This window comes from Salvia splendens, chromosome 17, assembly GCF_004379255.2.
Source record: "Salvia splendens isolate huo1 chromosome 17, SspV2, whole genome shotgun sequence".
Classification (NCBI taxonomy): domain Eukaryota; kingdom Viridiplantae; phylum Streptophyta; class Magnoliopsida; order Lamiales; family Lamiaceae; genus Salvia; species Salvia splendens.
Genome location: NC_056048.1, coordinates 1,462,788 through 1,475,851, shown reverse-complemented (window position 1 = coordinate 1,475,851; position 13,064 = coordinate 1,462,788). Strand labels below are relative to the sequence as shown.

Sequence of the window (13,064 nt, the reverse complement as noted above, 5' to 3'; positions counted from 1 at the left end):
CATTTACTTAAAATAACAGAATAAATTAAAAAAGGTTACGATAGAACAAAATAAAAAGCAAACAAATTTCCAACACATCAACCGCCGGAAAAGCGGAATTATTACAACAGAGAAAGCTGAAATCACACAACAAAATTCCCAACACTTGCCACCACAAGTAATTGAAGAATCAAATTATTACTAGTACATACCAACAACACACAAATCGATCAACTACCGACGTCAAGCCTTGACGATTTTGACACCACCAATGGTGACGTGGCGGCCGTTAGCCCGCGGAACGATGGTGACGACGACCTCCTCGTCGTCGCCATCGATGTTAATGTCCTCGTACAGTTCCTTCAAGGTAAACCTAACCGATCCTTTCCCCTTATCATGCGAGTGATGGCCGCGGCCGCCTCTATGCGGAAGCTTCGCGAAGGTCCCGGCGTATTCGGCCTTGTCGACGTCCTTGGGGTCGTCTTCTTCGCTGTTGACGTAGACGTCGAACTTCACGAATTCTTCAGGGCTGGCGTGTATGTGCTCCACCACTAAATCCTCGTCGGCCGCACCTGGGGCGGTTTTCGACACCAAAACCCTAGCAATCCTGCTGAGTGTGAGTGGGAACACCTTCTCCGGCCTCTGCGCGGTTTTCGAGATGTCCTTGATTTTAACCCCGGCCGCCCTCCTGGGCGGCCGGAAGTACAACCAGGGCACGTCGACGTCCTCGTACTCGTACCCCATTTTCCTGTTGTCCAGGGCATCCCCGGCCCTGACACGCACGAGCTCCTTGTTCTCGTCGTAGAACAAGAAGGCCGCGTTAAGGTAGTCCGGGTCGTTGATGGCTTTCGGGACTCTGGTCTTGAGGCCTCTCCATATAGTCCACATTCGGTCAACGTTGGAGTGATGAGAGTAGAAAGCCGGGTCCCGCCCTGCAGAGTAGAAGTTTCCTAGGTCTTCATGGTAGGGATTGCTAGGGTCCCCCACCCAGCGGTGGATGCTGGTGTGGGACCCCCGCTCTACTGTCCCTGCCTTGGCAGGGGGTGGGACCTCATCCCCTGCCAGATAACTCTGCCCCATAAAATCTTCAGGTTTGCGAACCCTCATCATTTCGTTATACATTGTAGCCAGATTGCTCCTCACCAGCCTCTCATCGTCAGTCGGTTCTGGTTTGTCGTTTGTGTACTGCAGGTCGACGACGGCAGGAGGTCGGTGGAGAGGGTTACGGTTGGTGTTGTAGAGCGGGGATTTCTCGTTGTCGAAGATCGACGGTAGATGCATACCCCTCGGGTTGTCCCAGTTCCAGAAGGGCAAGGCGAAGGTAGGGTCTTGGATCAACTTCCCCAAGATCCTTTCATAGAAATACAAGTACCATCTATGCCAAGGGAAGAACAACCATGAGAAGTGGATGGAGAGGGGGATGCTGGTCCCGGTCTGGTCGTACGCATTGTTGCAATACGCGCAGTGGACGTTGGCCTGCTGCGTGAAGCCCCGGGGGTCGTCCGGGTCGGACTTGTCCAAAGCCCTCATCCGTCTCACGGCTTCCTCGTACTTGGCTAGGTATCCATGGTGGTGCCGGTGGAGACTGTGCGCGGCCGGCCTCACTCGCAGGGTCCCCACTGGCGGGAGGACATAGTCTTTTATCGCGTCCGACACAGGTGGGCAACAGTTCACGTCCAGAGGTACCCCGCCAACGTCCGGGACCCCACAAACCTTCATGTCCGGCGGCTGGATTGGATCAGCCCGGGCATTGAGATTGGCGGCTGTAGCACCATAGAGACCTCCCAGTCCTAAAAGCAAGTCTCTACGGTCTACACCGCCTCCGCCTCCACTACTGCATGACACGCGGAAGCGTCTTGCAGTGGTGGAGGGGGGTTTGTGATTGGTGGATAGCAACATTAAGGAAGATTGAAGGGAAGCCATGTTTTTTGGTGTGATTTCTCAGTATGCTACATCCACTTTATACAGGGAATTTTAATTTAATTAGTGATTTTCGTTAATATGAAAAGTCTTCTTTCTCTTTGTAAAAACATTTAATTAGGTTCTTAAAGGAATTGAATTCGTGTATCCTCTCCTATTTTTACCTATGAACTTTTGAAATTGGAATAGTACAAAATACAACCATGTGGATGTAAATGTTATTAATTAGTGCACGGAAATTAGTAGTTACTGAGTGCAAAAAGCCAATGCAATAGGTTGGGTGCAATACGTGTCCATATGTAATATGTTAAAGAATGTAAGACAAAATGGATCAATAATAGTGGTTGATATTGTCATTAAAAATTCGGTAAGACATAAATTTTAGAGAGGACTATAGTACTAATTTCAGAAGCATTGACATGACAATTCACACCCAGTTATCTTCAGATTTCGGTTTCTAAGGTTTGTACAAGTTGCTATATCGGTGCTGCTTCAATTTGATGTGTGCTGTTAGATTTAACACCTTTGCGACTTGTGTTGATGATCACATTATTGTGTAACACTATTGTTAGTTTTTATTAATCCGCTAATGCTCTTTTGCTTTTATATTAGATTTGTTATTATTTGTACGGTCATCGTCATAGGCGTACGCAAAAAAAAGTTGATAGAAAGGTTGTATGTAATATAAGAATTTGTTCTTCAATACTAGTGATTGGTAAGGGCTTAAAATGACTTTTCAAGATTTTAAAAACTACAATATAATTATACAAAATCGGGTAAGGGCTTAAGCCCTACCCACTTATCAAGTGTGTCCGCCCCTGATCATCGTTCTTAATTTACTCTGGTCACTAATTTTTGGCTTTGGATATTTTTATTTTGTACTCCTTCACAAATATGATTTATCTTTGATATTAATATTTATGGATTATTTTTATGATAAAATAAGATTTGTTGGGTGTGTACACTCATTATGACTTCATAAATATATTGGAGTTTCTATTTGACTCTACACGGACTTCTAAGAAATATAAAATAAATTGGTTAGAAAAAGCTAGTTAAATATAGTATTTCTTTTATCATTTAATATGTGTCCCACTTTGAACCGGCGTAAGTTTTAAGAAATGTAAAATGAAGTGAGTTGAAAAAATTAGTTATAGGCGGTCCTACTTTTTTATATTAGTTTTATAATATAAAGTGAAGGAAAATGGATTAGTAGATTGTGAATGAAGTGAGACAATTAATAATTGATGAATCAAAATGTAAAACTGAGACACGTATTGGATGACGGAGAGAGTAAATTTTATTGATGTAGTATTAATTTTATAATGAAATGTAGATAGAACGAGGAGCATACCATTTCCCTCAATGTTAATTAGATATATTAGGCATTGCATATAATCGGCCAAAATAAGCAATAGTATGTTTCAAATGTCATACATAATTATACTTTTAAGAGTTTTGCTTTTTATATTATAGAAGTATAGGTATAGACTTTTTCTTATTCGGCATTTCGATTTTTTTTTATTACGCAAACTAAATAAATATTAAATTTCAAATTAGATCTACAACAAATATGTTAAAATAATCCTAATCTCTCGGTTCAATTTTTATTTAAAAAATATTATTCTACTTTATATTTTAAATTTTTTGAAAAGTTCATTAAATACCATGTACTCCAAATATAAATATAAATATTTTTGTAATAAAAAGGCAGATCTGAAACCATTTTCTCTACAAATTTGCGCTTGCTTTATAAAGCGCTGTATTTTTCTCCTTTTAGATAGATTTACTTGAAAAGCAAATTCATAAAAAGCCGATTTAATAATTTTGCAAATAATAAAAATAAAAATAAAAATAAATATGAAAAATCATAGAATAGAGTAAAATTTTGGAATCAAGTAAATTTGGGGAAATTGAGGTGCAAAACCACATTATTAACATTTAAAATATTGTTAACGATAACATTGATAATCGTCTATTTTTTTTTGTTTAACCACAGGTGTACTGAATCCGCTTTTTGGTGGAATCCGACTAATCGTCTATCTTTGAACATGCATGTTTTATAGAATAATAGAATTGTCGGCATTGAATTATTTGATAGGGAGTTTAAACAAAAACGTGAACAAAACGAATATTGTTCTGAAAGGCGTGAAACACTTTTAGATCAAATCAATTTGGCGGTTCTACCAATATTTGATCGAATACAATTCAGGTTTCGAATATATTTGTATGTTGATCTCTAGATCCCAGCTTTGAACCGAAAATGATCAATAAGTAGAGGCAGAAACGAAGCATCGCGTCTCTTCACGAAGTATTGCGTCTGTTCATCAGTTAATCGATTTTAACTGATTTTTGGCGGGTTTATCAAATTGCAAAATAGTCCTTCAACTTTCAGAAATTACATTTCCGTATGAATTTTCTGTACAGTAACTTGGACCCCGCCGGGGGCTGCCGCCCCTTGGACCCCGCTACTCTGGGCCGCTGCCCCCGAACTCCCGTCTAATCATAACGAATTCAAATAGGTGTACACTCCACACTTCCAACTTATTTGATGTCTCATTATGATCATGTTGATCAATCAAGTTAATCCAATTATATTAAAATATTCAACATTATTTAGCGGCCTAGACTTATTCAACTATACACAAGTTGCAGTAATAGCTACAGTGTCTCCCAGTAATTGTAATAAAAGTAATTAATAATTAAAAAAATACTCCACTAATATACGAAGGAGTATGAAAAATACCTTTCACTAATATACGGAGCATGAAAAATACCTTTCACTCTTTTTCCCAATCAGTATTTAAAATGTTGTCGTTATCAATTACTCGTACTACCATGTGCTAGTTGAATTTCATGATATAAAACAGTCATTAATTTTTTTCCCAACAACCACTTTTAAGAAACCAATTTGTCTACCAACAATTGTTAATAGAATAAAGAAATAAGAAATAGTTCAGAAATACTATGAAAAATCTAAAAAATTTGGAAGAAAGTAATTCGGAGGTGCACAACCACGTTACTTTTTCAAGAATTTGTAAATTGTCAATTACTGCTGTAACAGCATCTGCAATGCCTTGAAGAGGTAAATAAAGAAGTAAAATTGGATAACTATCATATTTATTTTTTTTTATAAAAAATCATTCTCCAATTAAAAAGGTATTTGAGAAGGTATTATATCTTTTCCCATTTTGAAGAAGTATTCTTACCTCTCCATCAATGGGGAGGCAAAATCTTATAACTACCATATTTACATTCTTTTCATAAAAAATCATTCTCCAAGGAAGAAGGTATTACACTTTATACTTTTTAATGCATTTTGTAGTATTATTTTATTTTTTAAAAAATCATATACTATTCTATATACATTTTTTCCTTTGGAATGTGTTACTTTTTAAAAGGATATATTTCACTTTTTAAGAGCATCCGCAGCGGTGCTCGCTGGGACGGACGTCGTCCGTGCCGCTGGCGCGGCAACGTGCTGTCCGCCGCTGGCACGACGCTGCTCGATGCATCGAGCTCGTCCGTGCCACTGAGCAGGCGACGTGGCGTGTTTCTATTCGCCAACGGATTATCCGTTGGATTTTTTTTAAATCGAAAATAATGCCAAAATTTTAAAAAAAAAACAGATTCCAAAAAATATAGCCGTTTTATTACCATTTTTTTGAAATTTTTTGATTTTTTAATAATTTTTAAAATCCCAAAATCATCTATAAATACACACATTCTTCATCCATTTTTCACATCAAATTATCTCTCATTCATATTTTTTCATACAACTCATCTACATCTTTCTCTCTCACTCAAACCCTCTCTAAAAATATTCAAAAATGGATTTCACCGATATCATTACGGAAGCGGAGCGCGAAAAACAAGAATACTATGGACAATATCGTGCCGCCTACGAAGCCTATGTCGCCGCCACTACCCCCGCCCCTCCTCATCGACCAACTAGATCAAATCTCCACTACATCCCTCGTGACCGGGAGGGAGCCAACGAAAGGCTCGTTACCGACTATTTTTCCGACCAGCAGCGGTTTCCAGAAGATTACCTTCGGCGCCGTTTTCGCATATCAAAACAGTTGTTTATGCGCATTGTCAACACATTGTCCACCCGTGTTGAATACTTTCAATCACGTAGAGACGCAACCGGTCGGTAAAGTCTCTCGGCGTTGCAGAAGTGTACTTGTGCCATCCGGCAACTTACTACTGGGCAAACAGCAGACCTCTTAGACGAGTATTTGCATGTGGGTGAGTCAACTGGAATCCTATGCCTCAAAAATTTTTGCGACGGCGCTCGTTCTGCTTGGTGTGGAATTCCTTCGGGCACCCACCACCGAAGATTGTCAACGTTGTTTCATTTTCATGAAACAGTCCACGGTTTTCCCGGTATGCTTGGCAGCATTGACTGTCTCCATTGGAAGTGGAAGAATTGTCCGACTGCTTGGAGATGGCAATACTTAAGCGGCCACAAAGGCGGCGGCCCAACGCTTATCCTTGAAGCGGTCGCCGACTACCGCCTATGGATTTGGCATGCATATTTCGGTGTTGCCGGATCCAACAACGACTTGAACGTGCTCTATTCTTCACCACTCTTCAATGATGTTTTGAATGGTGTAGCACCGACGATCGACTTCACCGTCAACGGAAATGCATACCACATGGGTTACTATCTCGCCGATGGTATCTACCCAAGGTGGTCGACTTTCGTATAGACGTTTAGCAATCCGCAAGACCCGAGGTGGGTTTTTTTCGCAGCGTCAAGAGTCTGCTCGAAAAGACGTCGAAACAGCTTTTGGGGTCCTTCAAGCCCGATTCAACATTGTGAATGCCACGTCTCGGCTGTGGTACGATAAAAATATCGCCGACATCATGTACATGTGTATTATCTTGCACAACATGATTATAGCTGACAAAGGACCGAAGGCGGGTAACTTTTATGACCAGGATGAAGCCGGAAGCTCAACCACGAGGTCTCCCCACGCCGAGGTGTGCATACGACGGTGGATGAGAGGATCGAAACAAGACACACAATGCACGATACCAGAACCTACATTGAGCTACAAGAAGACCTAATCAAACACATCAGGGCGAAATTCGGCCACGTGTAGTGGGAATTTTTTTTTATGAATATAATTATGTAATTTTTAATTTTTAGGATTTTAATTATGTAATTTTTCATTTTTAGTAATTTGTAATGGTATCGGATATTTTTAATGCATTTTAATATTGTGGAAATGTTTTTTGTAATTGAAGTATTTAAATTGAATAATGGAATGGTGGGACCCTTGAGCATGCTCTTGCAGAATAGCATGGATGTGGGTGTTGTGCTCTTGGAGAAGAGCAGAGAGTAAAAAATTAATAAAAGTGGGTCCGGGCCTACATCCATGCTCTTGCCAAAGAGCATGGATGTGGAAGCTCTTACCTTCTTCTCTTAGAGCATCTCCAAGGGAAAGGGTAAATTGAGACGTAAAGAGAAATAACTACCATATTTATCTCTTCTTCATAAAATTTCATGCTCCAATGGAAAGGGTATTTGAGGAGGTATTATACATTCTTTCATTTTGAGAAGGTATATTTACGTCTTCTTGATGGAAAAGGTAAAAAGTTAGTTATTTTTATTTGCCTTTTTATTTTATCTTATTTCTTTGGAGTCCTTTACTTTTTAAGAAGGTATAATAACCTTTTTAAAAAGGTAAATGAGAAATATACATTCTCAATATATGTCCAAATCTGAATTGGTATGAACATCTAGATGAAGCCTCTGGCACTGTGACATTGGGGAACAACAAGGTGTGTGATGTGAAGGGGATAGGCTCAATAACGTTGATGATGCAAGATCAGTCTATAAAGCTCTTGACTAATGTAAGATACATTCCAGAGGTGAAAAGGAATTTGATATCCTTGGGGTCACTAGAGATGAAGGGGTATTCTTTCCTTTCATCTGGTGGAAGAATGGTGGTAAAGAAGGGGCAAGATGTGGTCATGACTGCTGAGAGGAGAGGGAGCATGTACTATCTTTATGCTTCTGTCATCAAGATTCAGAGTAGTGAAGTAAACTTGGTGAGTTCAGCCAGCCTGAAGTTATGGCATGAAAGGTTGGGTCATCCAGCCATGGGGAGCATAAAAGAATTGGTGAAAAAGGAGATCATCTCAGCTACTGATACATAAGAGCCAGAACCTTGCCAAGATTACATTCGAGGGAAAGCAAAGAAACAATCATATCCCACTGGTAAACATACTTCTTCTCTTTTAGAGTATGTGCATAGTGATTTGTGGTGGTCAGCATTTGTGAGTACTATTGGTGGGGGTATATACTACATGTCACTGATTGATGATTATTCTAAGAAGATCTGGATATATATTTTGAAAGAGAAGTTAGAAGTCTTTAGTAAATTCAAGGAATGGTATAGTGAGGTGGAGTTAGAAAGAGGCAGTAAGGTGAAGTGCCTCAGAAATGACAATGGGCTTGAATACTTGTCTAAGGAGTTTGATAATTTCTGCAAGGAGAAGGGAATCAAAAGGCATATGACTGTTCCCATGAACCCTTAGCAAAATGGGGTGGCTGATAGAGCCAACAGAAAGATTGTTGAGAGAATAAAGTGTATGTTGTTCTCTTCAGGGCTAGAAAAGAAGTTCTGGGGTGAAGGTGCCTCTACTGCTGTGCATTTGTTGAATAAATGTCCATCGTCTTCCATTAATGGTGACACGCCAGATCACAGATAGTATGGAAGGCATTCTAGTTACTCTGACTGGAAGATTTTTGGTTGTAAAGCCTTTGCTCATGTGAAGCAAGGAAAACTGGATCCTAGGGTATTAATGTGTGTAATGCTAGGATATCAAAAGGGGGTAAAAGGTTATAGGCTATGGTGCATAGAGCCTGGAAATCACAAGATCTTGATAAGTAGAGATGTGACTTTTTTGGAGAATGATATGCCTTGCTTGAACAAAGGAAATACTGCTGATGGAATCAGGATTGTTACCAATAGTAGTAATGACTTTGAGGTGGAGCTAGGGGTTGATAAGGATGATAACCAAGGTCAACAAATGCATGAAAGAGATGATGGAACTGAGTAGGCAGATATTGATCAATCTGATGAATCAGATACTGGAACTCATCAGCAAGATGGTGCAGCTGAGGATCTGAGAAATTATCAGTTGGCCAGGGACAGAGTCAGAAGAACATCAAGACGACTTCCTGCCAAATTCTCTGATTCTGAAATGGTTTTTTATGCACTGACTATTGCAGAGCAGCTAGAGCCTGAGGAGCCACTGACATATAAAGAAGCCATGGAAAACAAGGACAAAGATAAGTGGCTGCAAGCAATGAGAGATGAGATAAACTCTCTGATAAAAAAAAATAAGACATGGACTTTGGTGGATAGAGTGGAAAATAGAAAACTGGTCACATGCAAGTGCATTTTGAAAAGAAAATTGGAGGTAGATGGTTCAATCAGATATAAGGCCAGGTTGGTTGCAAGAGGGTTTAGCCAAGAATATGGAATCGATTACAATGAGGTATTTTCACTTGTTGTAAAGCATAGCTCCATCAGAATGCTTATGGCTATTGTGGCAAACAGAAACTAGGAATTGGAACAATTGGATGTCAAAACAGCATTTTTGAATTGTGACTTGGAGGAAACCATATACATGGTGCAACCCGAGGGGTTTGCTATACCTAGAGAAGAGATGAAGGTTTGCAAGCTCAACAAGAGCCTTTATGTCTTGAAACAGGCCAGCAGGCAATGGCACAAGAAATTCAACTCTCACATGCTGAAATGTGGCTTCATCAAATCCAAATATGATTCTTGTGTGTACTACAAGAAAAGAGGTGGAGCTGTTGTGGCTTATCTGCTATTATATATAGATGATATGCTTGTTGCAAGGTCCAGCATGAAAGAGGTGCAAATAGTGAAAGATGATCTGAAATCAGGCATTGACATGAAGGACCTAAGGCCTACAAGAAGAATACTTGGGATGAGTATAGTCAGAAATAGAAAAGCTGAGAGTATTTGGCTTGGTCAATCTGAGTATATCCTAAGATTGTTGAAAAGGTTCAGAATTAACAACCTTAAGGAAACAACTACACAATTGGCAGAACATTTCAAGTTATCAGTTGACCAAAAGCCATAGAATGAAGAAGAAAGGAAAGAAATGGAGCTCATCCCATATGCTAGCATCATAGGGAGTGTGATGTATGACATGATTTGTACAAGGCCAGACATTGTACAAGCTGTGAGTTTGACTAGTAGGTTTATGTCTGATCATGGAAAGGAACACTGGTCAGCTCTCAAGTGGCTCTTAAGGTACCTAAAGGGAGCAACAAATCTGGGAATATTGTATGGAGGAGGCAGTGGCTGGAAAGGGGATGCACTGGTAGGTTTCTCTGACTCGGACTTTGCTGGCAACGTGGATAACCGGCGATCTCAGTCAGGCTATGTATTTACCATGTTTGGGTCGGCAGTTATTTGGAAATCGAGCCTCCAAGATGTTGTTGCACTGTCGTTGACAGAGGCAGAATATCTTGCCTTAACAGCAGCAGTTAAGGAAAGCTTTTGGCTAAAGGGGCTAGCTGCAGAGTTTGGGATAGTTCAGAGATCAGTAGCCATTGGGTGCGATAACAATAGCGCTATATGCCTCGCCAAGCACCAAGTCTTCCACGAACAGAGTAAGCACATAGATGTGCGCCTACACTTCATCAGAGAAAAGATAGAGGAGAATGAAGTGGAGATATTCAAGGTGAGCACCAAAGTTAATCCAGTAGACATGCTTACGTGATGTTCTTGCGTGATGATAGTGGGATGATTGAGCAAGGTGGAGATTTGTAGATTGTATGCTCATATCATCTCAACACTTAGAAAATAAAGGGAAGGTTTTAAATGGGAGTTTAAATCCTAGCCACAGATCTGAATTGATCAAGATGGATGAATCTGGACCATTGGATCAGCTAGCTGCTGATCTTTTCTCTTGACTTTTCATTTACTTAGTTTTGTATAGAAGAGAAAATCTGTAATTACTCATTCAAGTTGTAAGCTCCGAAAAATCCCCAAATTACTCAATCAAAAGAATTCTCTCATTCCTCCTCTCTGAATCATCTGATTTCAATCTCAATAGCTAACAAAGTCTGTATGTGAACTCATTAGTGATCGAATTTGTGATATAAATTCGTGAATTTAGGAAAGAAAGATTCACGAATTTTGCTCTTCAAACTCATGCATGAATTACGATTCGTGAGTTGAAATGCTTAAATCGTGAAAATTTTGAACTACAAAGATATTGACGTAACCCATTTTTTATTTTCTAAAAGTTACCTAAAGCCGTGAGATTCAATCCTCATTTTACGATTCGAGAATGAATAAATAGAAAACCAAAAATCTCCTTTTACGATTCAGGAAAAGAACACTTTGAAAATAAGCTTATATTATGCTCCACCCGGTAACATTAACTTAAATAATGAATAACTAATAAACAAGACTCTAAGGTTGGTTCGCCTCTCTTTTTAAATCCGGGAAAGAACCAACAAAAAAAAACACACAGAAAGAAGCTTATAATAATGCTCGCTCGACTCTCTACCTATTCGGTGAACATAATCCTGGAAACGTTCGGGAGGACTGGTTCGCCAGCTTGGCCGTGGCTGACGGATCATCGTGCATGGGCTCGGTTGTGGGCCCGTATCACAATAACTCTAAACATGAATACATATTTATATGTCTATTTATAGACCCTATGCCGATTGTGCATGGGCTCAGTTGTGGGCTCGGTTGTGGGCTCGACATGAGCGCATCACATGGTCGCCGATTGACTACTTGCATCTTGGTTTACAAGATGGTGGGCTTGGCTTTGCCGGTGGCTCCGATTGCGGTCGAAACACTGTCTCCGTCGGAGGAGAAGGTGCAGAGGGTGGATGTCTCGCACATTGTGAGAGAATCGCTAGATGCATAATCACCGACAATAATATCCAAAACAACTTCATTGGCATTCCTGAGTATCACAATTTGCAAGCATAGTTACAAGAAAACAATTGTATACAAAGATATACTACTATTTGACATGAATAAACATTATCTAATTACTAGGATCGATTCATAAAGTTTAAACCAAAAACTATACTCGACTCTTTTTTTGTTCATGTGTAAAGTATATAATTGACACGTAGTTTTAAAATCATGAGGAGAATATTCGTAACTCAATATATACGCATTGGTAAGTTGAAAGTACATATGTTGTATAGATGTATCTTGGATGAGTCTGAGTTTATGATATCCGATAAGGAGCTCCAAAATAATTATTCACAACAAATCTAAAGAGGCACTCTCCTGCGAAAATGAGCTCCAACCGAAGTGAAGGAGGCAGAGGCAGGGCAGTGGCGGTGACGGCACAGGTGGGAGGGGACGGCGGCGGTGCAGGAGGGGCAGCGGCAGCAGTGAAGGGAGGAGAAGGAGCAGATGCAGGGGAGGAAGGGGGAAAGTGGAGGAAGGAGAAGAAAGAATAAATTCACATCGAAATAACGGTTGCTCCCCTGTCCCACAGATCCTATAACTAACTATCCGATTTAGTTAGGACACCGATTTTAAGAATATGAATAGCACGTATATGTATTAGTTTTATAATCTCGTCTACGAAAAATAGATAAAATCGTGAACGATACAGGTTTTAATTTATAATTGGTAAAGTAAGGGAGAGATATGAAAAAAAAAATAAAAGAGAGCAAGGGAAAAGGTAGTAGAATGAGTGTTATTAGATTGTCGGGTCCACCTTTGGAATGATGTGTATAGTTAGTATTGGTTGAAAATTTTCCTTTATAAACTTTGTCTATATTTTATGGACGGCCCAAAATGGCAAAACTTATCTATTTTTCGTGGACGGAGAGAGTAAGTAGAAGTATTATAATAGCTTAAAAAGAGTGAATTAAGAGGTGGAAGAAATTACCTGAGCGGCGGAGTAGCTAAGTCAGGCGGTGGAGGGGAGAGAACGACGAGAGAAGAGTAATCGGCGTGAAAAATGTGGGAAATGGAATTTAAATCGTAGATTTGAGAGAAAGCAGCTGCTGCTAGGCTTTTATAGTAAAGGATGTGACATTCTGGATACTTCTATATTTTCATTAGAATAAAGTAGGAATAATAAATTTTAATAGCATTGTTATATGATAAACTTGGATATTCCTT

The 13,064-nt window shown here is 39.7% G+C and overlaps 1 protein-coding gene across 1 annotated transcript; it reads right to left on the bottom strand.

The window, feature by feature from the left end:
- Positions 1 to 51: 51 nt before the first annotated feature.
- On the bottom strand, positions 52 to 1,966 carry LOC121774596 (polyphenol oxidase I, chloroplastic-like). The gene has a single exon (XM_042171445.1). The coding sequence runs from the start codon at positions 1,900 to 1,902 to the stop codon at positions 223 to 225; it is 1,680 nt and encodes a 559-aa protein (XP_042027379.1). The 5' UTR covers positions 1,903 to 1,966; the 3' UTR covers positions 52 to 222.
- Between the last annotated feature and the right edge of the window lie 11,098 nt (positions 1,967 to 13,064).